The sequence below is a fragment of the Schistocerca piceifrons genome, chromosome 2, assembly GCF_021461385.2.
Source record: "Schistocerca piceifrons isolate TAMUIC-IGC-003096 chromosome 2, iqSchPice1.1, whole genome shotgun sequence".
Taxonomy (NCBI): Eukaryota; Metazoa; Arthropoda; class Insecta; order Orthoptera; family Acrididae; genus Schistocerca; species Schistocerca piceifrons.
The window spans coordinates 661,240,448-661,267,654 of NC_060139.1; the positions used below are offsets into that span (position 1 = coordinate 661,240,448).

At 43.2% G+C, this 27,207-nt stretch overlaps 1 protein-coding gene across 1 annotated transcript in view; it reads left to right on the plus strand.

Annotated features, from left to right (window-relative positions):
• LOC124775716 (glutamate receptor ionotropic, kainate 2-like) overlaps positions 1–27,207 on the plus strand; it is a 282,789-nt gene that overhangs the window by 228,977 nt on the left and 26,605 nt on the right. The window contains exons 12-14 of the mRNA XM_047250541.1: positions 3,715–3,852; positions 10,039–10,237; positions 21,706–21,937. Of these exons, the coding sequence (XP_047106497.1) occupies positions 3,715–3,852; positions 10,039–10,237; positions 21,706–21,937 (569 nt within the window). The remainder of the gene's footprint in view (positions 1–3,714; positions 3,853–10,038; positions 10,238–21,705; positions 21,938–27,207) is intronic.

Below are 27,207 nucleotides of genomic sequence, written 5' to 3' on the forward strand. Positions count from 1 at the left end.
CGTGGCAATTTCGGAAACATCTTTTTTTTTAAATACCAACATTGGCATTTAAATCTCCAGTTATCCAGGTTAAAGTGATAGACCCGTCTTTAATCGTGTACATATTTTATTTCGTCATTAAATGCTTCTAATTTATCGTCAGAATGGCTTGAAGTAGGAGCATATAGCTGTACTATTTGTAATTTGTATCTCTTTGATATTTCTATAAAAATCCGTGTTATCCTATTTCACATGCCTTTTCCTACATGTTATCAATTATTAAGAAGTAAAAACTTTGAGGTTCGCCGATGACATCGTAATTCTGTCAGAGACAGCAAAGGACTTGGAAGAGCAGTTGAACGGAATGGACAGTGTCTTGAAAGGAGGATATAAGATGAATATCAACAAAAGCAAAACGAGGATAATGGAATGTAGTCAAATTAAATCGGGTTATGCTGAGGGAATTAGATTAGGAAATGAGACACTTAAAGTAGTAAAGGAGTTTTGCTATTTAGGGAGTAAAATAACTGATGATGGTCGAAGTAGAGAGGATATAAAATGTAGACTGGCAATGGCAAGGAAATCGTTTCTGAAGAAGAGAAATTTGTTAACACCGAGTATAGATTTAAGTGTCAGGAAGTCGTTTCTGAAAGTCTTTGAATGGAGTGTAGCCATGTATGGAAGTGAAACATGGACGATAACCAGTTTGGACAAGAAGAGAATAGAAGCTTTCGAAATGTGGTGCTACAGAAGAATGCTGAATATAAAGTGGGTAGATCACGTAACTAATGAGGAGGTATTGAATAGGATTGGGGAGAAGAGGAGTTTGTGGCACAACTTGACAAGAAGAAGGGATCGGTTGGTAGGACATGTTTTGAGGCATCAAGGAATCACAAATTTAGCATTGGAGGGCAGCGTGGAGGGTAAAAATCGTAGAGGGAGACCAAGAGATGAATACACTAAGCAGATTCAGGAGGATGTAGGTTGCAGTAAGTACTGGGAGATGAAGAAGCTTGCACAGGATAGAGTAGCATGGAGAGCTGCATCAAACCAGTCTCAGGACTGAAGACCACAACAACAACAATCAATTAAGCTCTTATTTACTAGGAAACCCACATCATTTATTCTTCTATCTGGTTCTCCGGAGTGGCACAAAATGTTTTCTGACTTTAATGTTTAAGTGTTACACACTGTTTCCCTTTATGGCGTACTTCATTCAGATCAACAGCTGACAGTTTGATTTCCTTCAACTCGTCCTCAGTTTCACTTGGTCTATGTTCACCTGCAAGTGATCGGCAGTTATATGCGCAGACGTGCAGATGTCTTGCATTATGAACATTAGGTCCAATAATAGAGGGACTAATCCGTAATTTTTAGGTTAGCATTACTCATCATATAAGACTTATTGGTTTAAAGTAAAATCGCTACCTTTGCTTCAGAAGAGATTGGCGATCTAATTTTCTAGGCCGCCGCTAACATGGGTTACAGAGTCTTCAGCAGGTCACTCCACTGGAATACACATGCCACAGATGTTTCTGGTTTTGATACGCCCCAGGAATTGTAGTTCCGTGGTGCCACCTACATCTGGGATCCTTTCCCCAATACACTGCCTGGGGAGGTGCCCGACACAGCACGGAAAAAACAGGAATATACGAGGGTTGAAACTTAAATAGTTGCAACTATTTATTCACAGCCGATACAAAAGAGGTACATGTTTGCACCTGTTACTGTCCTTCAAAGTAGTCACCAGCGTTGTGTAGAACCCGTTGCCAGCGATGTGGAAGGCGTAGTATACCGTTAGCAGAGCCTGTTCTGTTGATGGTGCGAATGGAGCGGTCTACTGCCCGTCGAATCTCTGGAACAGTTCTGAATCGAATGCCACGAAGTGGTTCCTTCATCTTCGGAATCAAATCAAAGTCACAAGGACTTAAGTCCGGGGAGTATGGTGGATGGTACAGTACTTACCAGTCCTATCGACCGAACAGAGCAGCCACAGCTTGCGCTGTATGCGCCCGCGCATTGTCGTGCAAAATGATGGGTGGTTTGCGCAGAAAGTGTCGCCGCTTCTTTCGCAAAGCTGGTGGCAGGTGATGCTCCAAAAACGACCAGTAATACTGTTATATTATTACTTCCAGTTGTAAGTGACGAGTGGGCAATAAATGTAGGGAACGAGAATGGGTCTGCCGGCCGGTGTGGCCGAGCGGTTCTAGGCGCTTCAGTCTAGAACCGCGTGACCTCAGATGTTGAGTCCCATAGTGCTCACAGCCGTTTTTTTTTTTTTTTTCGCCTGAAGAGGATAAAATTTGTTTGCATTTTATAAGTTATGGGCTAAAGTGATGGTGGCACATAGGCTTTTTGTTTCATTCTTTTTATGAAATGCTATTGTTTCATGTGGGTTTAACTTCTGATGGCCCTCGTTCATTCGTATCGTCGTTTCGATGATGAAATAAAGAGCTATATATAAAGCCCAGACATTTAAAATAAATTTGGAGCCCACGCATATGTGATGGGAAATGAATGGAATTTCACCCTCAGAATTAACTGAAGTTTCCAAGAGTAGAAAAGAAACAGCTTGTAATCTGAAAGGTAAACTAAAATAAAGCAAAAGAGAAAAGAATATCAGAAATTGAAAAATAATGAAACCTAGAGAAATGAAAATTTTATTAAAGAAAAGATACTAGTTGTCGAACGTTAGATTTTACCAAAAAATGTCTTCTGTTCTTTGCATGAGAAATGTCAATTTCTATGAGATAATTTTACTAGGTGTTTTGCATCTGCAGTTAATAAAAAGGAGATAATGTTATCAGCGTAGGTACAGCGAATGATACTAGTAGTTTTTGTAACAGTTATGGCTTATAAAAGAAAGAGAAATTTTAATTTACGTAAATCAACATTAAACAATAAGTGAAGTCGGAGGCTACGGATATGTAGCTGGCATCGATGTAAATTATACCTCCTAGCATTAAAATGCTCGTTAATTATGGAAATGGAGAGCTTTTGCGTTACGTGCACTGTGAGGAAAAATAAATAAATAATCGTTAGGTTGTTATTTAGAGATCGACGAGTTGTGCACGTTTTTAAAACGGTGCCAAAAATAGAGATATACTAGGTTTATAATAGAATCGGTTTGCCTGGTTAGCGATGTGTTTATAACAGAACGGTTTTGCCTGGTTACCGGTGTGTGCATAGTCTCTGTTGCCATCAAAACAAGTTATCAAAGTAAGCATACAATTTAACTATCCAAGCACCATTATTTAGTGGTGAATCCATTAAGATTTTGTTTCTACAAAACACGCTCTAGTTATTCTAGATTACTGAAAAGCTAATAGTCTATGATTTATAGTATAGAGACATAAAAGGAGGGAGAAACATATTTATCTCTGGTTTATTTCGGTGAGTGGCTTAGAGAATTTTAATAGAATATCATTCAGTTAGATATAAGTCAATCGAAAGTTAAAATATCGCTTATATATTGTTGCCGCCTACGTACTAACAACTTAATACGTTACCTGAGAATCTTTTGGTGGTTAGACACGTTCGAACGTGAAGCTGTTAGTAGATTTTTTTCTCTCAGTACTGTTTTAATAGATTATCGAAAAAATGTGTATCTGGAGGGAAGGTTAACTGAATGTGAGGAAGAGAACATTAAAATTTATAGTCGTCATTTGACTCGCACTTGTTGTAGCTCTGGTTCATTGTACAGCTGTATATATGACGTGTTGCTTGGTGTTTCAGGGCGGCGCCAATGGAGTGGCAGAAGGCAAATCCTCGCGATCCCAACTGCAACGAGCTGGAGAACCAGTTCAGCATGTCCAACATCCTGTGGTTCACCGGCAGCGCCCTTCTGGGAGGAGGCGGTGAGGAGATGCCCAAGTGAGTGTTTACTCGCTGCTGGATCTCCATAAGGAACCTGTTACAAAAAATTCGAAAAAATACGAAATCTCTCGGAAAATTGAATACATAGAAGGCTACTAGTACGTGAAAAGACATATAATGAACATAAGAGTACGTAAATGATTATGAATACACAGCTGAATATGAACTCTGACCTTGCGAATGTAGTTTTAGTGACGAAGCCTCACGTGCTCCGATCAGAATCTCCAGACATCATGCCCTGAAATCAATGATGAGCTGGATATGCTGATGTGTCTCCGTGTGGTTTGTATACGAGTCTACAAACCGCCAACAAAAGATGCTGGAGAACCATGGCGACATGGCTAATGATAACCCATATCCCAGATGTGTTCAGCAGACGACACGCCAGGCAAATGATCCGGCCAGCAGAGCAGTAGTAGCCGTAATTGTAGGAAGCGCAGTGCCTCGAGCTCTAAAATCTCCGCCGACTGCGGTGACGGAGCAGTTCTAGGCGCTTCAGTCCGGAACCGCATGACTGCTACGGTCGCAGGTCCGAATCCTACCTCGGGCATGGATGTGTGTGATGTCCTTGGGCTAGTTAGGTTTAAGCAGTTCTAAGTTCTAGGGGACTGATGACCTCAGATGTTAAGTCCCATAATGCTCAGAGCCATTTGAACCATTTTCTAAAATCTCCTGATGCAGCAGTCGCTGTTCGGATCCGTTGGAGACGACTTTGTTCTATCCTATGGGGACCAAAACCAACACATCCGGTGTTCTACCACTAAGTCGATCAAACAATACAGGCTTCCAGAATATTCTCACGTGCTGTTGCTCTTATGACAAGAGGTTGCCTGCCTGCAGCCGCCTATAACTTTGTGGGAGTTTCTCTCTGTACAGGAACATTTTGAAGTGCTCAAAAATGGAAGGCAGGGTGTTGTCGACGCTAAATGTATAGTTATGGTGTTCTTTTAATCATTGACAAAGGTCTTCTTAGGCACTTGTGGGTTTTATTGTTGTTCTGAAGAAGGTGTAGTTATCTACGCCGAACTCTAGGTTAACACTAGGTGCTTTTTTCGCAATCGAGGCGAGTTTTTAGTTTTTTAATATATTAACTAACGATTGCTGACGCGCTGCGATGTTGAAGGTTCTTAATGACAAAACGCCTTTTTTTCGGATGAATCCAGGTTCTGCTTACAGCATCATGATCGTCACATCCGTGTTTGGCGACATCGCGGTGAACGCACATTGGAAGTGTGTATTCGTCATCACCACACTGGCGTATCACCCAGCGTGATGGTATGGGATGCCATTGGATACACGTCTCGGTCACCTTTTGTTCGCATTGACGGCGCTTTGAACAGTGGTCGTTACATTTCAGATGTGTTACGACCCGTGGCTCTACCCTTCATTCGATCCCTGCGAAACCCTACATTTCAGCAGCATAATGCACGACCGCAAGTTGCAGGTCCTGTACGGGCCTTTCTGGATACAGAAAATGTTCGACTGCTTCCCTGACCAGCACATTCTCTAGATCTCTCACCAACTGAAAACGTCTGGTCAATGATGGCCGAGCAACTGGCTTGTCACAATACGCCAGTCACTACTCTTGATGAATTGTGGTATCGCGTTGAAGCTGCATGGGCAGCAGTACCTGTACACGCCATCCAAGCTCTGTTTGACTCAATGCCCAGGCGTATCAAGGTCGTTATTATGGACAGAGGTGGTGGTTCTGGCTACTGATTTTTCAGGACCTATGCACCCAAATTGCGTGAAAATGTAATCACATGTCAGTTCTAGTAAAATATATTTGTCCAATGAATACCCGTTTATCATCTGCATTTCTTCTTGGTGTAGCAATTTTAATGGCCAGTAGTGTAGGCGAGAAGTGGCACTGTAAGGTGCAATGCTGTTAATAATGAAACCTAATGGCCACATGTTTTAATTTTTGCTAATCTGCTGAGACAATGGATGAACGTTTATTCTAACACTAAAGTAGACCACGAAGTGTGAACTACTACGAAGGTGAAAAAGAAAATGCAAGGTAACTTTCAAACAATTTTTTTTTCAAATCAAATCTTTTTTACTGCAAAGTCTCTCAATATTCTCGCCGCCACCATTGCAGCATAATACAGCAGCAGCTTAGTAAAACAGGCGATCAAAAGGTTTCCGTTCGAAGGCCGTACAGCCCAGAATCGATGTGCCCGTTAGGCGAAATCGGCGTGCGCAGTGAGGGAGTCATCCTGTCGACGCATCAGGTTGAAGACAGCCGTTTGGTAAAACACGGTGTCCTGCTGAGTGAAGAAGTCCGTTACTGCCTGTTGCACATCCTCATTCGAGAAGAATCGTCGACCCTTCAAAGAACTTGTGAAAGAACTTGCCTCCCTTCTAACAGCCGTGTACCGCAAGTCTCTAGAGGAACGGAAGGTTCGAAATGATTGGAAAAGAGCACAGGTAGTTCCAATTTTTCAAGAATGGTCGTCGAGGAGATGCAGAAAACTGTAGGCCTATATCTCTGACATCGTTCTGTTGTAGAATTTTAGAACATGTTTTTTGTTCGCGTATCATGTCATTTCTGGAAACCCAGAATCTACTGTATAGGAAACAACATGGATTCCGGAAACAGCGATCGTGTGATACCCAACTCGCTTTATTTGTTCATGAGACCCAGAAAATATTAGATACAGGCTCCCAGATGGATGCCATTTTCCTTGACTTCCGGAAGGCGTTCGATACAGTTGCGCACTGTCGCCTGATAAACAAACTAAGAGCTTACGGAATATCAGACCAGCTGTGTGGCTGGATTGAAGAGTTTTTAGCAAGCACGTCGTTCTCAATGGAGAGACGTCTACAGACTTTAAAGTAAAATCTGGCGTGCCACAGGGGAGTGTTATGGGACCATTGCCTTTCACAATATATATAAATGACCTAGTAGATAGTGTCGGAAGTTCCATGCCCCTTTTCGCAATGATGCTGTAGTATACAGAGAATTTGCAGCATTACAAAATTGCAGAAAAATGCAGGAAGATCTGCAGAGGATAGGCACTTAGTGTAGGGAGTGGCAACTGACCCTTAACGTAGACAAATGTAATGTATTGCGAATACATGAAAAGAAGGATCCTTTGTTGTATGAGTATATGATAGCGGAACAAACACTGGCAGCAGTTACTTCTGTAAAATATCTGGGAGTATGCGTACGGAACGATTTGAAGTGGAATGATCAATTGTTGGTAAGGTGGGTGCCAGGTTGAGATTCATTGGGAGAGCCCTTAGAAAATGTAGTCCATCAACAAAGGAGGTGGCTCACAAAACACTCGTTCGACCTAGAGTATTGCTCATCAGTGTGGATCCATACCAGGTGGGGTTGACAGAGGAGATAGAGAAGATCCAAAGAAGAGCGGCGCGTTTCGTCACAGGGTTATTTGGTAAGCGTGATAGCGTTACGGAGATGTTTAGCAAATTCAAGTGGCAGACTCTGCAAGAGAGGCGCTCTGCATCACGGTGTAGCTTGCTGTCCAGGTTTCGAGAGGGTACGTTTCTGGATGAGGTATAGAATATATTGCTTCCGCCTACTTATACATCCCGAGGAGGCCACGATTGTAAAATTAGAGAGATTCGAGAGCGCACGGAGGCTTTCCGGCAGTCGTTCTTCCCGCGAACCATACGCTACTAGAATAGAAAGGGGAGGTAATGACAATGGCACGTAAAGTGCCCTCCGCCACACACCGTTGGTTGGCTTGCGGAGTATAAATGTAGATGTAGATGTAGATGTAGAAAGCTTTTATCGAGGGATCGAAGACGTGATAATCGCATGGGGAGAGGTCAGGACTATAGGGTGGATGCTCGAGTGTCTCCCACTTGAACTGGGATAACTTCCGCGTGGCTGGCCTCCCAGATCGTCTGGCTTCTCGAGTCGAATCGCGATCTGCACGGAACTTGGCGCACCATTCCAAAACGGTGGTTTTCGGCAAATATGCTGCCACATATACATTCTTTATTCTCCGATGGATGTCTACCAGCGTCTGCCCTTCGGTAGACAAGAAAAGGTGCTGTTTGGAAGCATGTGGCCATAACGTCGCCATAGTTCACGCTTCCGTATCTACCGCGTGCAGGTTGGAAAGAACGAATGCCACAGTAATCCTCACCTACGTGTCGTTGCTAACATACCTGCACCGGAGTCTCGCTACGTTGCATATACGCTGCGACAGCGCCGTTAAACGGCGCTCTTTGATCTGGTTTTACAGCACAAAACTTCAGTGCTAGACACAACCGAACACCTCCGCTTGCGGGCAAACTTCTGCATGTTGGTCGCTGATTGGATGTAGTATTATGGTCATAGCTCTATAGCGATGCGTTCCCGATCTAAGGCTATTTTGGAAAATATTATCGATTCATCATACTTTAACTAGGATATTTTTTTCAACGTTGTATACAGATGCTTTAAAATGACATAGAATCAATACTTGACTAGAAATTTCATCCAAATACGCTACAGAATAGTATCGATGGTCGTTTACCTAAACTCACCGGTATATTTGAAGAATGTGGTTGTGAGGAGGTATTCATTGGCAGAACACATGCCTCGTGTTAAAATGTTTGTCCTATACTAAGCATAACCCATTACATGCTCTAATCGATACACACTGAAGCGCCAAAGAAACTGCTATAGGCATGCGTATTCAAATACAGAGATATGTAAACAGGCAGGATACGGCACTGCTGTCGGCAATGCCTATATAAGACAACAAGTGTATGGCGCCGTTGTTAGATCGGTTACTGCTGCTACAATGGCAGGTTATCAAAATTTAAGTGAGTTTGAACATGGTGCTATAGTCGGCACGCGAGCGATGGGACACAGAATCTCCGAGGTTGCGATGAAGTGGGGTTTTTCCCGTACGACCATTTCATGAGTGTACCGTGAATTCTAGGAATCGGGCAAAACATCAAATCTCAGACATCGCTGCGGCCGGAAAAAGATCCTGAAACAACGCGACTAACCACGACTGAAGAGAATCGTTGAACTTGACAGAAGTGCAACCCTTTCGCAAACTGCTGCGCATTTCAATTCTGGGCCATCAACAAGTGTCAGCCTGCGAACCATTCAACGAAGCATCATCGATAGAGGCTTTCGGAGCTGATGGTCCACTCGCGTACCCTTGATGAATGCACGAAACAAAGCTTTACATCTCGCCTGGGCCAGTCAACACCGACATTCGGATTTTGATGACTGGAAACATGTTGTCTGGTCGGACGAGTCTCGTTTCAAATGTATCGAGCGGATGGACGTGTACGGATATGGAGACAACCTTATGAATCAATGGACCCTGTATATCAGCAGGGGACTGTTAAGGCTAGTGGAGGCTCTGTAACGGTGTTGGGTGTGTGAAGTTGGAGTGATGTGAGACCCGTGATACGTCTAGATACGACTCTGACAGGTGACACGTACGTAAACATCCTGTCTGGTCACCTGCATCCAATAATGTCCATTGTGCATTTCGACGGACTTGGGCAATTCCAGCAGGACAAAGCGACACCCCACATGTCCAGAATTGATAGAGTTCATTATTGAGCGTATCTGGGACGCCTTGCAACGTGCTGTTCAAAAAAGATCTCCACCCCGTCGTAGTCTTACGGATTTATGGACAGCCCTGCATGATTTATGATGTCAGTTCCCTGCAACACCATTTCAGACAGTCGTGTCCATGCGACGTCGTGTTGCGCCACTTCTGCGTGCTCGCGGGAGCCCTACACGATATCAGGCAGGCGTACCTGTTTCTTTGGCTATTCAGTGTAAGTCGTAAGTATTACATTTTTGGGAACACACAGTTCGTACACTTTTCAGTTTTCTATTAACATTATCTAATATAAACGTAGGTGGTCTTTCAAGCCTGCATTCTGTATTTTTCCCGACGAATAGACGAGTTACGTTTCTACCTTCTATTGCTTCTTATGTACCCCTACTGATTGCCACAATGCCCAGTGATCAATGTGAGAGAAAGTTCTGCTCTAGTGGCTGCTAGTTTCGGTATTATCTCGTAGACATTTTTGGTCCGCTGTTTAAAAAACTCTTTGAATTACATCGTAGTTTTTGTCAGTCTCATTTTTAAACACGCTGTTGAATCAATTTATGGGAGCAGCATGCTCAGAAACTTGTTTCTGAGTGATTCTTGCGCTATCAGCCTATGAATGTGTTGTTCTCGCTGGCAGGGCCGTATCGACGCGGATTATGGCGGGCATGTGGGCCTTCTTTAAGCTGATCATGCTCGCCTCCTACACGGCCAACCTGGCGGCGTTCCTCACCAGCAGCAGGATGGAGTCTTCCATCAACAGCGTCAACGACCTTGCCAAGCAGAGCAAGATCAAGTACGGCCTCTACGGTTCGGGTTCCACCGCTGGATTCTTCAAGGTAAGGGCTGAAGTACAATGATGTGTATAAAAAAGAAACATGCTTTGTATAATAACCACTTTCATATGGCCCATAGCTTCTCAAACGGACGATGGGGGTTAACCCTCAAGTGACGCAGAGAGACGTAGAAAAGTTCGCGGGCTGGAAGAAGGGGAGCGGAGGCAGAAGGTGTTCGTAAAACTCCTTCTGGTGTGTCCATAAAATGTTCTCAAAAACCTAATGTAATACGTACAACAGAACTGGTGTACGAGATAAATTTTGTTTTCTGCCAGTGCTGTGATGAATGCGTTTGGTTACATGCGCCATCATCTCACACAAGTGAAAAGGGTGTTACATCATTTGATAAATTTTGACGTAAAAACGTCAATTCGCTCATCGATCTGGCTTTCCTGTGTGACAAAATACCGTCAGATTTGCATCGCTAGTAACAACGAGACTAGTAATGCGTAAACAGTTGTAGAGCCCACAACGAATAAATCAAGTTCATACATGTTTGTCACACAGTATTTGTTTTGATGTTACAAAATAATGGAAGACGTCGTCTCATGTGACTAGTAAATAAGCCCGGAATTACACAGAATGGAAGTCAGAGGAAAGTCCGCATCGTAAGGGATCCAGAAGACCTTTAGGCTGCTGATTTAATGCGAGAACTACGGCAGCGTCGAAGTATAGACGTAAAAACGCCGCAAAACGATTACGCAGCTGGCGCATCGGGCATACAGCGGCCAACGACAGTCAAGAAATCCTGTAACCATTGCTCTGCTCTGTACAACCATTGTATTAAAGAGATTGATAACTACATTACATGCTATTACGAAACAGTTGTTACGATTTTATCATGGCGTTTCCTGAAAAATTAAGGCGCAGTCTCAACTGCGAACACAAAAACTTTTGCTTGTATAGCAACAAATAAATTCAGTTATGCTTACAGATATTCCCAGTTACCCCATGCTTTATATAACAACATGTAGCATAATATTAGTAACAAAGAGCAAATTTCTACTGTACGTTGTAAAATCTTGACTTGTTTAGAATCGTCTCTGCAATTGATGTTAGCTGAAGATTAAAGACAGTGCACGGCATCAAGGAGTAGCAGTAACATGTCAGTATTCAATAACCACATATAATTAAGGATAAAAGGTGATTGGAGTTAAAAATTTATGGAAAAAACGTAATAAATTATTAAGTCAGTGAACTTAAATTCTTATCATAGGTACTTTCTCAAGCGAACGGGAGATGACGATGACGTAATTATGACGCTCATAAACCTTTTCAGCTTCGTTTCATTTATTTTGAAATACTTACTGGTGAGTCGCTTTTCTCAGCGAATTGAATATTCAAAGAAGTCTCGGGCTTGCTGCCGGTTGTCGTTAACTACAATTCACGAAATTTCGAGTGGGCTCCTGCCAGTCATCTTCATGTGAAGTATCGAAGACTTCGATGACTCACCTGACGATGACTGGCACGTGTTCAGTCGAAATATCATGGATTGTAGTCAACGAAGACTGGCAACAAGTTTGTAAGTTCTTTGATTATTCAGATACGTTGTTGACTCTGTCGAGAAATATTGTTAAATTAATGTGGTTGAAAATGAGAGAGAACTGTTTTATAAATTTCTTAATATCGCCGCTGGCCTGAACGAATTTCATGCATCATGGCAAGTGTGAATATAAATAGTGATGTTCCTTGAGTAAAGAGGTGTTATTCCCCCATTTTTGCTGATCAGTATGCATTAGAAATTAAGTTACAAATTATCACGAATATAGTGATTTCTGTTAAAACGGAGCTTTCGTGATCAATAAGGGATTCTCCTGCGGGTGACGTTGGCGTCAAAACGTTTCCAGTTCCTGGCAACCTAGCATCAGAGAATCGTTTCTTAGGAACTTGCTGCAAAAAATACGCAGTAAGGTTGGCCACAAAAGTAGGTTTGCTGTGGTCAGCCGAATGTTTCTTCCTGGATATAAGACTCATGGATAATAGCCATCCTGAATTTTGAGATACGTCTCAAGGAGACATGCTCTTCTGCATTCGGTATTCTCTGCAGACAGGTCACAATTTTCAGAATATTTCATTAAGTGTTGTATCCACAGAAGAATAGGCAAGGAAACCACGTTGATGAGTTATCAAATGTTCAAATGGCTCTGAACAATATGGGACTTAACATCTGAGGTCATCAGTCCCCTAGAATTTAGAACTACTTAAGCCTAACTAACCTAAGGACATCACACACATCCATGCCCGAGGCAGGATTCGAACCTGCGACCGTAGTGGTCACGCGGTTCCAGACTGAAGCGCCTAGAACCGCTCGGCCACAACGGTGAGTTATCATTTCAGTTGTTTAGCTACATGCAATTCGTCACAACTTTCGGCTAACTTAACGAAAGTAGCATGAATGAACGGTCGCCACCTTTCAGGAAACGCCAAAAGGTTCTACTTCCAATTTAGCATTACACATCTGTATCACTCTTTTTCTTCTCATTGTCCAATGATTCTTATGATCTGAAAGTCCTTTTTTCTGTTTTACTCAGTTTTCCGAGTAATGTTCGTCAGATTTGACGTTTTGAAGAAACGGGAGTTCTGCCGCCAGACATGGGGGCGCGGACTGCATAGCGAACACCCGCTGCGGCGCGGACCGACTAGGGAGCGCCCAGCACGTTACAGGCATAAATACTGGACTCGATCTGCCCATTCTCGCGTATCACCTGAAGAAGATAGCAAGTTATGCCGTCGAAATATCATGCGCGAACGACGCAAACATCCGGTAGAAGTCCCGTTTTTTTCAAAATGTCAACACATCGCTGGGAAAGCACGAAGAATTACTTAGTCGGATTTGTTACTACCATTTTCATGATACAAGCACTCTCTGGCACGTTCTAAGTTTGATAAACGTCATTCGATCGATATGATCTAATTCCTTATATAAACGATATGCACAATACGTCTTCACGAAAAAAATCACACCTTTGTACATATACTATCTGTTAAAAAATGTCCGGACATCCATGTGTAATGCAGCATTGAGCACTAGATGTCACGAGTGGTGGACAGGCTAGAAGAGAACTCACTAATCAGTCGATATAAAAGAAGGCAGGGTATATCGTGCAGACAGCAGGGAAGCAGTTACGGTAAGATAGGTCGGTCGTTAGAGCTCAGTGACTTCAAACATGAACATAATAAATCCATCAACGACATTCGAACTCTTCTAAAGATGTTCAAGGTGAATGTTGCAGATGTGATTGTGAAGTGGAAACGCAATCCCCCACGCGGATCCTCTATGACCTGATTCCTTTCGCCCATCTGTTCCTGTTCCTCGAACATATCCACATACTCTACACCTCCCGCTGCCTTGACCCCCCTCACCCCCTGCTTGCTCCCCTCCTCACCAATCTGCGCCCTCTGCCACGCCTTCACTGTTGTGTCCCCCCTACCCTCCAACTCTACACCCTTCATCTCCTTTTCCAAGGTGGCCTCCATCAACTCCCCCTCCCGGATGGTGCCCTCCCTCCCTCCATTTATCCCTACTATCAACTCTGACCCTCACCCCCTTCTTTCCTCTGTCTTTTCTCCGAGCTCCCTCTTCCCCCCTTCCATCCTGCTTTCTCCCCACCTAACCTCTCTCTGCTTCCCCTCTCCCACCCACCCCCAGAGTCCTTTTGTATGCCCCTCCTCTACCTTTCCCCACTCCCTGTGTGCAGTGTTCAAGTGAATGTTCAGTGTTGTTCGTCTTTCCAAAGTGTTGCAAACAGAAACCATGCTATCGTTGGGTGTGAATTTTATATCTCTTGTGACCAGAAACCAGACTGTCGCTGTGTTTTTTTAATTGTCTGTCTACTATTTTACCTGTCTGTCTCATGTGTATTTTATTAGCATCATCAACCCTTTGTTTTATGTTTGAAGTTCCACGAATTCTGTAGAATGAAGAGCAGCGTACTATGCTGCTGCCAGCCCGCGCCCTTTGTGTGGGGGGGGGGGGGGGGGGGGGAATCGAAACTCAATAAAGGAAAAAAATGGAAACGCAAAGGAACAAGCACAGCTAAACCGAAATCTGGCAAACCTCATGTACTAGTGGACAGTGATGGTCGAGTATTGAGGAGGGAGGTTGTAAAAAATCGCAAGAAATCGGTGGAAGGAATCACTCGTGAGTTCTAAAATGCTACCAGTGGTCCGGCTGACACAATAACTGCGTGTAGGGAGTTAAAAATACTGGGGTACAATGGTCGAGCAGATCCTTAGAAGCCACGTATTTCTGTAGACAACGCTAAGCGATGCTTGAGCTGGTGTAAAGAGCGGCGCCACAGCGACAGGCGTCGATCCGTTCCAGGCCTGGCACACCTCGCTGTATTCCCTAAATTCCATTAGTCAATCATATTTCTGCCACACTATTTACTCTGGTTGCTAATTACACTAATGATATCAGTGACTGTAAAAGTCAAGCAGACTTCCCTGGAGAATTTTTTGGAACATTGTCCTTACAAAAAACAGTGATCGGTGAAAGTAATTAAAATTATTTCAATGAAACAATCTTCGTCGCCTGTACGTCGTATATATTTCGTTTGCTGATCGGTTTAGATCTTTTATAAGGCACTCATCAGACCATTTGTTTACTCTGTAAATACGAGTGTTGCATATCATAACTGGTCGAGGAATGAATTCAATCCTGGAAATAAAATAACACGAAACGAATGGCTACACATCTACAACTACATTTATACTCCGCAAGCCACCCAGCGGTGTGTGGCGGAGGGCACTTCACGTGCCACTGTCATTGCCTCCCTTTCCTGTTCCAGTCGCGTATGGTTCGCGGGAAGAACGACTACCGGAAAGCCTCCGTGCACGCTCAATCTCTCTAATTTTACATTCGTCATCTCCTCGGGAGGAATAAGTATGGGAAAGCAATATATTCGATACCTCATCCAGAAACGCACCCTCTCGAAACCTGGACAGCAAGCTACACCGCGATGCAGAGCGCCTCTCTTGCAGAGTCTGCCACTTGAGTTTGCTAAACATCTGCGTAACGCTATCACGCTTACCAAATAACCCTATGACGAAACGCGCCGCTCTTATTTGGATCTTCTCTATCTCCTCTGCAACCCGACCTAGTACGGATCCCAGTACTCAAGTATAGGTCGAACGAGTGTTTTGTAAACCACCTCCTTTGTTGATGGACTACATTTTCTAAGGAGTCTCCCAACGAATTTCAACCTGGCATCCGCCTTACCAACAATTAATTTTATATGATCTTTCCACTTCAAATCGTTCCGTACGCATACTCCCAGATATTTTACAGAAGTAGCTGCTACCAGTGTTTGTTCCGCTATCGTATAATCATACAATAAAGGATCCTTCTTTCTATGTATTCGCAATACATTACATTTGTCTGCGTTAAGAGTCAGTTGCCTCTCCCTGCACCAAGTGCCTATCCGCTGCAGATCTTCCTCTTATTTGAAGAGTAAAGAAAATGGTCATAAAAAACCGACACAGACCACTAAACGAAATGTATACCACTGGTGACAGCTGGAGCAGGTGATGTGGAACAGAGACCACTCTGGAGGCATGTGGAACTCTGCTGTGAAGAGCTCAGTCGCTCGTGGTTTTATAGCGGACGCTCCACCCACCGCCTTCTGCATAACGCCACCAACAGCCTGTCGTAGAGAACCGTTACTGTAAGCTGTGGGAGCAGTTTGTAAACGTATGTTACTGTAAGTTAAAGTCGTGGGAAAAACAATTATGGGTGTCATGAATATACGTAAAAGACGTGCAATATAGAGGAGATCTACTCGCCCAATGAGACTGGTTCATTTCAATATATGCTGCTCTTTATAGGTGAAGTGAGTGAAGCAAAGATGGTTGATGGAACGCCAGCTGATTGCCAAGGCGAAGAATGTCAGTCAGTATGCTCCACTATGAGCCAAAGATGTGGCATTCAGTATGTAGCGACATGACTTTAACTTACTACAACGTAAGTTTACAAAATTCTCTCGCAGATTACAGCGACGGCACTCTACTGTTGCCTTGTGATGACGTCATGCAGGAGGCGGTTTGTGGAACTTTCAGTGTGAAACCACGAGCGACAGAGCTCCGCTCAGCAGCGATCCACTATCCTCAAGAGCATCCTGCTGCACGTTACCATCTCTTGCATTCACCGGTGGTATACTAGCCATCTATTTTTTGTTATTTTACGTATAGCATTGTATTCATTTCTTGACCACATACGATGTGTAACACTCTTATTTGCAGAGCAAGGAAAATGGTCATAAAAGACCGAAACCGAACACTAAACGAAATGTATACAGTATAGATGCGACATAGTGTTTCATTGAAATAATTTTAACGCATCTTCTCCTATGTGTTAATCTTCTTTAAACTGTTTGAGAACTTTTGCATATGGTTTCGTAAATGTCACTTCTGAGCCCTGCGCTGGAGGGCTGGCAGCATACCACAGCAGCGTCTGCAGGCCGAGATCCCTGCAGAGGTGCTTCCTGAAGGACAGAGGCTGTCTTTCCAGGACCCTGCCAACAGGAGGAGGGGTAGTGCCTCTGGTCAACTGGGACGCAGGCATTCAGTCATCCAACAATGTTCTGATGAGTCCCGTTCTAGCGGCCCCAAAAGATTTTTTGAGCTGTAGGCCGACAGTGCTCGCAACACGGATGCAGTTAAAACGTGAGAATAATGAATCTTAGAGAGAATCGACCATAGCAAGCAAATGGCCGATTTACAACCAGACCCAAGTCGGTCAAAGCACGCTTTGCAGAGGGCACTGTACACAACCCAGTGACTTCGCGGTAGACAGTTGCAGCGGGACACAATCTGTATAGATTCCTATCTCCTGCTGTTCCGAAGGAAGCGAAGCTATTCAGCTTTTTTTTAACGTGTTTTCGATCTCCCATTGAAAGCAATTTGCGTTGACTAGACACCAGCCACGGTGGCGCGAGGATTTTTTCCTCCAGAAGGTGGTACGTGTTCTTATTGGGCGTTCTTACAAAATACTCGAGAGTGGGAGGCTAGGACCTGAAGATGAGGAAATCTTGTACGCTGGAAACCCACGGACTGGTGGCCTAAGCAAGAAATCGATGACGTAGGAAATGGAAATGGAATGTTCTAGAAGTGACGTTGGCAAGAATCCGACAGACTGGACAATTTTTTACACCATTCCCTTGGCGTGAGAATAAAAATCACACAAACAATTACATCACTGGCCATAATGTATACATGCAGACTGAACTGACGCTTGAAAAATTGTACTAAAGATACAAACGCCACATTTATACAAAAAAAAATTGAAGTTCAGACATCCAGTAACTTTCCCAATTGTTCCAATTGTAGCTGCTACAGGCAACGCAAAAATGATAGTAGATGATAAATAAATTACGTTCTGAAACAAGTGGTAAATCTCTAGCTATCAAACTGCAGTGCGACAGCCGTTTACAGACAACGCTCATCAGCCATCTAACCTGATCCACAGCGACATATAACCCAGTATACCACCACTCTATCGTGATAACATGTACTATTGCTAACGAAATAAAAACTTCTTACGTGATAGGTCTTAAGAAATCACATACGCCACACCATCAGGAAACTGTTAAAAAAGGCAGTGGCACCAGTGCGCCACAACAGCTTCGAAAACTGTAGCTGGTACATCTGCAAACTCAATATAGAATCACGATCAAACAGACCGACAGGAGCTAAAGTTCTTTTCGGTACGGCCGGAGATAGGAAAAGTCAATGATCGATACTCCGAGAGGATAACTGTTTGCACAGATGCTTTTCTCGTTAACGAAGCTATCGTACACCTTTATTAGTACCTGTGCTGTTGTTGGTGGTAGGTCAGTGACTTCATCCCACCTTTGCACTGACTTACGAAAACGTTATAGTGAGTGGGACATACAATTTAGCATGAACCTTGAACCACAGAACTTTTCTCATGTTAACATATCCTTCGCAGAGGCGAAAGAAAGAGAAATGGACAAGGATGCCCGTAAGAAGCAAGAACTGGTGGACAATAATTCGACGCTATAACGTTTGAAACATAACCTCTGAAATGTGTCCGTTTGCTTGCTGTAACCTTGTCGTTGATTTACAGGAGCATATGTAATTGGAAGAATCAAGGATAAGAAGCAAAGTAAGGGCATGCTGCCGTCTCTGAAATTTGCCACTCGCCGCTGGGGCACCACATGCCAGCAGCTCACACTGGATAACTGCTCCTGATCAATCTGTTATCACAATACAGTCAGAAAGCGCAGGGGTATGTTTTATAGAGATCTGTTACTTGCAGCGCATTTTGGCTTCCATCTACTTTCGCGCAACCACAATCAAACACGCGGTGGTGGCTGAGTTACGTGCGTTTACTACGATAAACGGATGTTAAGCTTAACGAAAAACATAGCTTTCACACCAGTACAGTCTTCAGAATTACGGGGAAAGTCTCAATCATCTTACTACTTCCAGAATGAGATTTTCACTCTGCAGCGGAGTGTGCGCTGATATGAAACTTCCTGGCAGATTAAAACTGTGTGCCCCACCGAGACTCGAACTCGGGACCTTTGCCTTTCGCGGGCAAGTGCTCTACCAACTGAGCTACCGAAGCACGACTCAGGCCCGCTACTCACAGCTTTACTTCTGCCAGTACCTCGTCTCCTACCTTCCAAACTTTACAGAAGCTCTCCGCAGGAGAAGTTTCTCCACTCTTATCCTCTTACATATGGACCTGACCTCCTGCACTTTCGGCCTCACAATCCCAATTTCACTGCAGATTAAATAATGATCAGTGTCATCAAAGAATCCCCTGAATACACGTGTGTCCCTCACAGCCTTCCTGAATTCCTGATCTGTTATTATATAGTCAATGACAGATCTGGTTCTCCTGCCTTCCCAAGTATACTGGTGAATGTTCTTATTTTTAAAAAAGGAGTTTGTGATTACTAAGCCCATACTGGCACAGAAATCCAAGAGTTGTTTCCCGTTCCTGTTGGCCTCCATATCCTCTCCAAATTTACCCATAACCTTTTCATACCCTTCTGTTCGATCTCCAATCCTGGCATTAAAATCACCCATGAGCAGAACACTGTCCTTGTCCTTTACTCTAACAACTACATTACTGAGTGCCTCATAAAAACTATCCATCTTATCTTGATCTGTCCCTTCACAATGCGAATATACTGACACAATCCTAATTTTCTTGCTAGACACTGTCAAATCTATCCACATCAGTCGTTCGTTTACACACCTTATTGCAACTACGCTCGGATCCATTTCTTTCCTGATGTAAAGCCCTACACCCCATTGTGCTATTCCTGCTTTGACTCCTGACAGGTAGACCTTGTATTCTCCCACTTCCTCTTCTTTCTCACCCCTTACCCGAATGTCACTAACAGCTAAAACGTCCAGCCCCGTCTTACTTACAGCAGGACAATTAATCCGTAAAAAAAAAAAAACACACCACATGTTATAAGGAAAGCATGTAAACCGTCTGAAGAAGAATCACAACGATTCGAAACCGTTAACGGTACCCTTTGAATAAAGGGACAGAAAGTAAATTTATGGCTGGTTGCTGTCCCAACACCATCAAAAGTTATATAGTTTTGGGATGAAGTGAATCGGATTCTGTTTCGTTTGTTTAGAAGGAAGTGGTGCCTTCGAATGTCAAATATTTTTCTAGTGTTTCTTCGTAGGGAAAAGTGATAATGAATTGGTTTTATCAGTTACGACCTCAGGACGCTACCCAAAAGTATCGACAATGTTAATCACTTGATGTTTTATTGCACTGTAAAAGGAAATTGTGACCTGCCATTGTAGACTGACACTCTGATAACCTAAATTGTGTAAACTCCTTAAATAATTTCCGCCTCTGTGAAAACTTTAGCAATTTAATGTCGCTAACAAATAGTTTTAGAACAAAGGAAAGAAATAAACAACAGAGTAGAAATTTGAACGTTCATTATAAAAATTAAATATTCAGTTACTAATTTGAATTAGTGTAATTTTGAGAAATTTTCGCAACCGAACTATATGGTACTTATGAAATCTGCTCAGTTAAAGCGTTCTGACAGGAAAAGCATTTCCATATTACTAATAGTTTTATTTTTTCTTTATTCTAGTCAGCCGTGGTATTTACATGTCCTGGAGTGGCATAAGTAGATAATTTTACATGATAGGCAGGCCGAATTCCAGGATCACTGTTTCGGCGTTCGGAAACGAAGAACAAGCGATTAATAATGTTGTTGTCGGAAGGAAAAAATAAATACTAACAAGTAGTAAGATGAAACTTCCTGGCAGATTAAAACTGTGTGCCCGACCGAGACTCGAACTCGGGACCTTTGTCTTTCGCGGGCAAGTGCTCTACCATCTGAGCTACCGAAGCACGACTCACGCGTGGAACTCACAGCTCTACTTCTGCCAGTACCTCGTCTCCTACCTTCCAAACTTTACAGAAGCTCTCCTGCGAACCCTGCATAACTAGCACTCCTGAAAGAAAGGATATTGCGGAGTCATGGCTTAGCCACAGCCTGGGGGATGTTTCCAGAATGAGATTTTCACTCTGCAGCGGAGTGTGCGCTGATATGAAACTTCCTGGCAGATTAAAACTGTGTGCCCGACCGAGACTTGAACTCGGGACCTTTGCCTTTCGCGAGCAAGTGCTCTACCATCTGAGCTACCGAAGCACGACTCACGGCTGGACCTCACAGCTGTAGTTCTGCCAGTATCTCGTCTCCTATCTTCCAAACTTTACAGAAGCTCTCCTGCGAACCCTGCAGAACTAGCACTCTTGAAAGAAAGGATATTGCTGAGACATGGCTTAACCACAGCCTGGGCGATGTTTCCAGAATGAGATTTTCACTCTGCAGCGGAGGTGCGCTGATATGAAACTTCCTGGCAGATTAAAACTGTGTGCCCGACCGAGACTCGAACTCGGGATCTTTGCCTTTCGCGGGCAAGTGCTGTCGTCAAAGTGTCAATCGTAAAGTAATTCTGAAAAGGATGCAGATTATGCAGATTTTTGTATCGTAGAGCACTTGCCCGCAAAAGGCAAAGGTCCCGAGTTCGAGTCTCGGTCGGGCACAGTTTTAATCTGCCAGGAAGTTTCATATCAGCGCACCCTCCGCTGCAAAGTGAAAATCTCATTCTGGAAACATCCCCCAGGCTGTGGATAAGCCATGTCTCCGCAATATCCTTTCTTTCAGGAGTGCTAGTTTTGCAGGGTTCGCAGGAGAGTTTCTGTAAAGTTTGGAAGGTAGGAGACGAGATACTGGCAGAAGTAGAGCTGTGAGGACGGGGCCTGAGTCGTGCTTCGGTAGCTCAGTTGGTAGAACACTTGCCCGCGAAAGGCGAAGGTCCCGAGTTCGAGTCTCGGTCGGGCACACAGTTTTAATCTGCCAGGAAGTTTCATATCAGCGCACACTCCGCTGCAGAGTGAAAATCTCATTCTGGAAGTGTGTCTTAGTTTTGTCGTATGGTAAATGTGCCAACAGAACTCGAACGACAGCCTGTACCAGCGGATGTGGACCATCATGAAGCAAGCACGTCCGAACGTGTTCACCAATGGCAACGACGAGGGCGTGGAGCGCGTCAGGAAGGAGAAGGGCAAGTACGCCTTCTTCATGGAGTCCACCAGCATCGAGTACATCACGGCGCTCGACTGCAATCTGCGCAAAGTAGGCGGACTGCTCGACTCCAAAGGCTACGGCATAGCGCTGCCCAGAGGTGAGACAGCCCACTGAACTCCACAGCTGCTGCTAGCGATCTGCAGGGTGTCCGAAAAGTCTTTCCCTGATTACATAAATTGATAACTCTGGCTAGAAGTAAGATACAAATATGAAATTGGTGTCTAATTGTTTAAAAACTATCAAAGTTTTTTCCACACATCAGTAAACTTCCACATGAGCACCCTTGGTAGCACGTAGCACATCTAACCGATATTCAATTTCCGTCCACACACTAGCCAACATTACTGGAGGGATCGATTCAACGACTGTGGTTATCCGTTGCCGCAGGGTTTCAAGATCTGGTCCACGTGTTCGGTAGACCTCGTCCTTGACATAGCCCCATAAAAAGAAGTCTAATGGGGTTATGAGAGGAAAACGTGGAGGCCAAACCGTTGGCCCATCGCGACCAATCCATCGCCCAGGAAAGGTCATATCGAGATAGGCTCGGTCGTCCAAACCCCAATGAGGCGGAGCACCGTCTTACTGAAACAAGATATCGGGGTGATACTGAAACAACTGAGGAACAGCAAACAGTTGCAACATGTCCAGATACACTGCAGATGTGATGGTAGCCTCAGCGAAGAAGAATGGCCCGATAATTCGATCGTGCAATAGCGCGCACCAAACATTCACCTTTGGACTGCCTCTGGTGCACTCCATGACCTCGCCAGGGGGTTGTGAAGCCCAAATGCGCACATTATGGCGATTCACTACTCCACTGACAAAAAAGGTCGCTTCGTCGGAAATGCAATTCGTCTGAGAAAACCATCATGGTCCTCAATACGTGATAGCATTTCGATCGCAAAGTCATATCGACGTGTACTGTCATTGGGCAACAAAGCTTGAACGATTTGCACTTTGTATGCACGAAACAATAAACGTTTATGTAAAATGTCATGGAGAGAGCTTATTGGCATCTGTAATTCACGTGAGGCCCTGCGCACCGATTTCTTCGGACTTCGCAGAAAAGACTGCCTTACAGCTTCCACCCTGTCTGCTGAGGTTCTTGGGCGGCCAGACCTCGGAAGGTCAGCAACCGATCCTGTATTCTTGAACCTCTCATACCAGGCTTTAATGCTCTTTACATCAGGTGGATTCCTTCCAAATGTTGTCTGGAAGTGTCTCTGCACTGTGGTTGGTGATCGTGTCTCATGGTACCACAGGACACACTCTGCCTTCTCCTGATTGGTTGACATGGCTTTTTGGGCACTGCACCTCATCCACTACTTACGTACTGCGAACCTAAAACAGAAAAAAACTTTGATAGTTGTAAACAATTCGACACAAGTTTCATATTTGTGTCTTACTTCTAGCCTGAGCTATCAATTTATGTAATCAGGGAAGGCTTTTCGGACACCCTGTATTATCGTATGTGAAGTAGAAGGAGCATTTTGCTTCAAGTAATTTATTACACAGAAATTCAAACTTCGATATCAAAACTCAAAAACTTTGTTTTACCTTTCACAGAATAACAAATGCTCTGTACTTAATATTACAATTTCTAATAACATCATGCAACAAGAAATAACAGTTTAACAGCCTGATGGTGATCCCCATGAAACCAAACAGCAACAACAAATTTTACACACTGACTATAGCTTTGGAAAGGAGAAGGTGTCAAAACTCAAATGACTTTCAAAGACTTCAGATAACAACTATAAAATGACGCATTCACTTGATATAAAAGTGAAACATTGAGTTGAGCAATGTCATCAGTTATTTGCTATATTAGGAGGTCCTTTGCCTCTCCATTTTCTGCGATCCATTGCTTCCTTCTTATGGCTGCTGTATGTTGTACCGTCCATCATGTCATCCAGTATCTGGAATCTCTTCCTTCCTCGCTTCCTTTTCCCTTCTACATAACCTTCTAAAACTGTTTTTATCAGTCCGTCATTCTTTCTTAATATATATCCAATCCAATTTCTTTTTGTTTTCTTTATTACATCTAGTAACTGTCTTTTCTCTCCCACTCTTCTCAGTACCTCTTCATTTTTTACTCTGTCTATCCAACTTATTCTTTCCATCTTCCGCCATGTCCAGATCTCAAAAGCCTCCAGCCTTTCTCTGTCTTTTTTTCCTCATAGCCCATGTTTCAGCGCCATATAGAAGAACACTCCATACAAGACATTTTATGAGTCTCTTTCTGAGTTCTCTCTCCAGACCGCTGCAGAATATTCTCCTTTTCTTATAAAACGCCTCTTTTGCCATTGCTATCCTTGTTTTAATTTCTGTGGTGCACTTCCAGTCGGTGTCTATCCTGCTTGCAAGATACTTAAAATTTTGCACCTGTTCTAGTGTTTCTTCATTCAGCATAATTTTTATTTCCTTATTTCCTTCTAGTGCCAATACTTTTGTTTTATTTGTGTTAATTTTCATTCCATATTTTTTTCCGTTAGTTGCAATGGTGTCCACCAAATCCTGTAATTCTTTTTCCCCTGTGGCTAGAAGGACCATGTCATCAGCAAATCTCAAACACCCTACTCTTCTTCCTCCAATTTCTAATCCTTTGTCATCTAATGAGCATTGGTCAATCATATTTTCCAAGTAGAGGTTGAAAAGAGTAGGTGATAAACAGCATCCTTGTCTTACTCCTTTTCCTAGTCTGATCCAGTTTGTACTTTCTCCTGTCACTTTAACTGAAACTTTTTGATTAAGATATATGAGTTTATAAGTCTTCTGGTTTTCCAGTCCACTCTCTTTTCCCTCATTATAGTCGCCAGCTTGTCCCAAACCACATTGTCAAATGCCTTTTCTAGATCGATGAAGCACATATATAGGTCTCTTCCTATTTCAATAAACCTTTCTCCCAAGATTCGTAGGAGCCCTATTGCATCTCTGGTGCCCGTATTCCGTCTAAAGTCAAACTGCTCCTCGCCAAGATTCTCCTCCATTACTTTTTCAAGTCTTTTATTAATTATTCTTAGCATCACTTTGGCTGCATGTGAAATGAGGCTGATTGTCCTGTGCTTGCTGCATTTCTTGGTTCCTTGTTTTTTCGGTAATGGAATCATTACTGTTGTCAGAAAGCCCTCAGGCCATTCACCACTGTCATATATTTTATTACATAACCTCAGTATTTCTCTTATTCCATCGTGGTTCAAGCATTTTAGTATTTCTCCCGGTATTGTATCTGTACCTACCGCTTTGCCATTTTTCATTGCAGCTATGGCAGACTTTACTTCTTCCATTATGATGGTCGGTCCTTTCTCGTCATCATTTACACTGTTGTGTGATTCAAGTTCCAGAGTTTCTGGTTTGCTATTTGTGTCATATAGCTCTTTTATATATTCTTCCCATCTCTGGAGGACATCGTCACGATCTTTGTACACTACCTCTTCGTCTTTACTCAAAATTTCCATAGTAGCACTTCCTGCTCTGTTTTGTTCCCATGTCATAGTCTTTACTCTGTTGTATAGTAAGTCGTATCTTCCCTTCCTGTCCAGTTCTTCAATTTCATCACATTCCTCTTTTAGCCATTTTTTCCTAGCCTGCTCTGTTTCTCTTCGTGGTTCATTATTTAGCCTTCGGTATATCTTTCTTGCATCTTCAGTGTTCTTGTTTTTCAATTTTCTTCTCTCCTCCAATGCCACTGTGCTTATTAAATTTTGACTTAACCAGTTACAACATTTCCACCTGGTTAAGCTAATATGACATTTCAGCTATAATGTAAATTATTAAACCTTGTAAATGGCGCTACGCCAAAGTTAAATTCAGTGAACAGATTTAAAGAAAACAGTAATTACATAACTTCAGTTAGTGAACAACTCTTGTAATTTAAAGCCCGTGTACACAAATACGAAATAACATTTATCACAGGCACACAGTCTTTCCAAACTAGTATCTATCTATAGGAGCCGATTTACTGCATTACAAGACGCTCAGTTCAACCAGACTGTTAAAAAGACAGTTATGACAGCTTGGAAGCAAATAGAAAATTTCCATAACTAACAGTCCCCACAGTACACAGAACTTGAACAGCTAATTAATAACTGCAACGGAATAACTTACAATAGGATTTATATTTCCAAATAATAACACACAGGTAAAGCCCCACTGTCAAATGGCTGTTCCGTGAGTTTTTCTAAAACACCAGTCACCAATGTGGCCTTTACAGTAAATTAATCAGTGCAAAACATTTGGATAGAAACACCAGAAACATAAATTTGCTGCCACAAGTAACACACATATGTAAATCCTTATACAGGGTGTCCAGAAAAGGACTCCCTGATTTCAAAATTAAATATCCCGAAAACAAAGTTCGATAGAGGGAAGCAGTAAACGGTATGTTTATTGTGAAAGCTGTAAGAAGTTTATACAGCAGTTTGAAATAATAGTTACAAAAGCTGCTAACAGATGGCGCTGTAATCGCCATACGTAATGCCTAGTATAAATAGTGATCGGAGGCCCAGAGCGATCAGTTCCACTACTGAAACGTGAAAGGTGGTTAGCGTACCGAAGGAAGAGATTAAAACCATGTACTCCATTGAACAACGCGTTTTTCTGGTGCTAGAATACCACAGGTTAGAAGAGAGTCCTACGGCAACAAGGCGAAGTTTTAAAGCACGATTTAATGTTCCAAGCGAAAACCATTCGTACGCTCTTAGCAAATTTTCAACGAACAGGCAGCGTAACTGATGATCTAGTGGGGCATGTTGGCCGCAAGCAAACCGCAGTTACGCCTGAAAATATCGCCACGGTTTCTGGAATTATTCAGCGAAATCCAATCTCATCCGGCCGTAGAATTGCATCTGAGACTGGTTTGAAGCGTTCCAGCACGCATAAAACACTGAGAAAGAGCCTACACATGTTTCCATTCAAAATTCAAACGCACCAAGCCATACCCGTACGAGCTGTGCAACAAAGGGTTGCCTTTGCTAATCAGGTGCTCATAATGATTGATAGTGAAGGATTTGATGTTGGCTGCATCTGGTTTACAGATGAAGCACACTTCCACCTGAATGGATACGTGAATAAGCAGAACTGGCGATTTTAGGGTTCCGAAAAGCCATATTGATGTGAAGCGAAATCCCTGTATTCTCCTAAAGTTACAGTGTGGGCTGCAGTATGCAGCAGTGGCATTATTGGCCCTTTTTTCATTCGAGAAACTGTCACTGGTGCACGTTACGTTGCAATTTTGGAACAATTTGTCGGCACACAGCAAGCGTTAGAGGATCGACCAGGTACTGAATGGTTTATGCAAGATGGTGCCCGACCACATCAGACCGAAGAACTGTTTCGCTTTCTTGAGGAATATTTCGGAAATCGAGT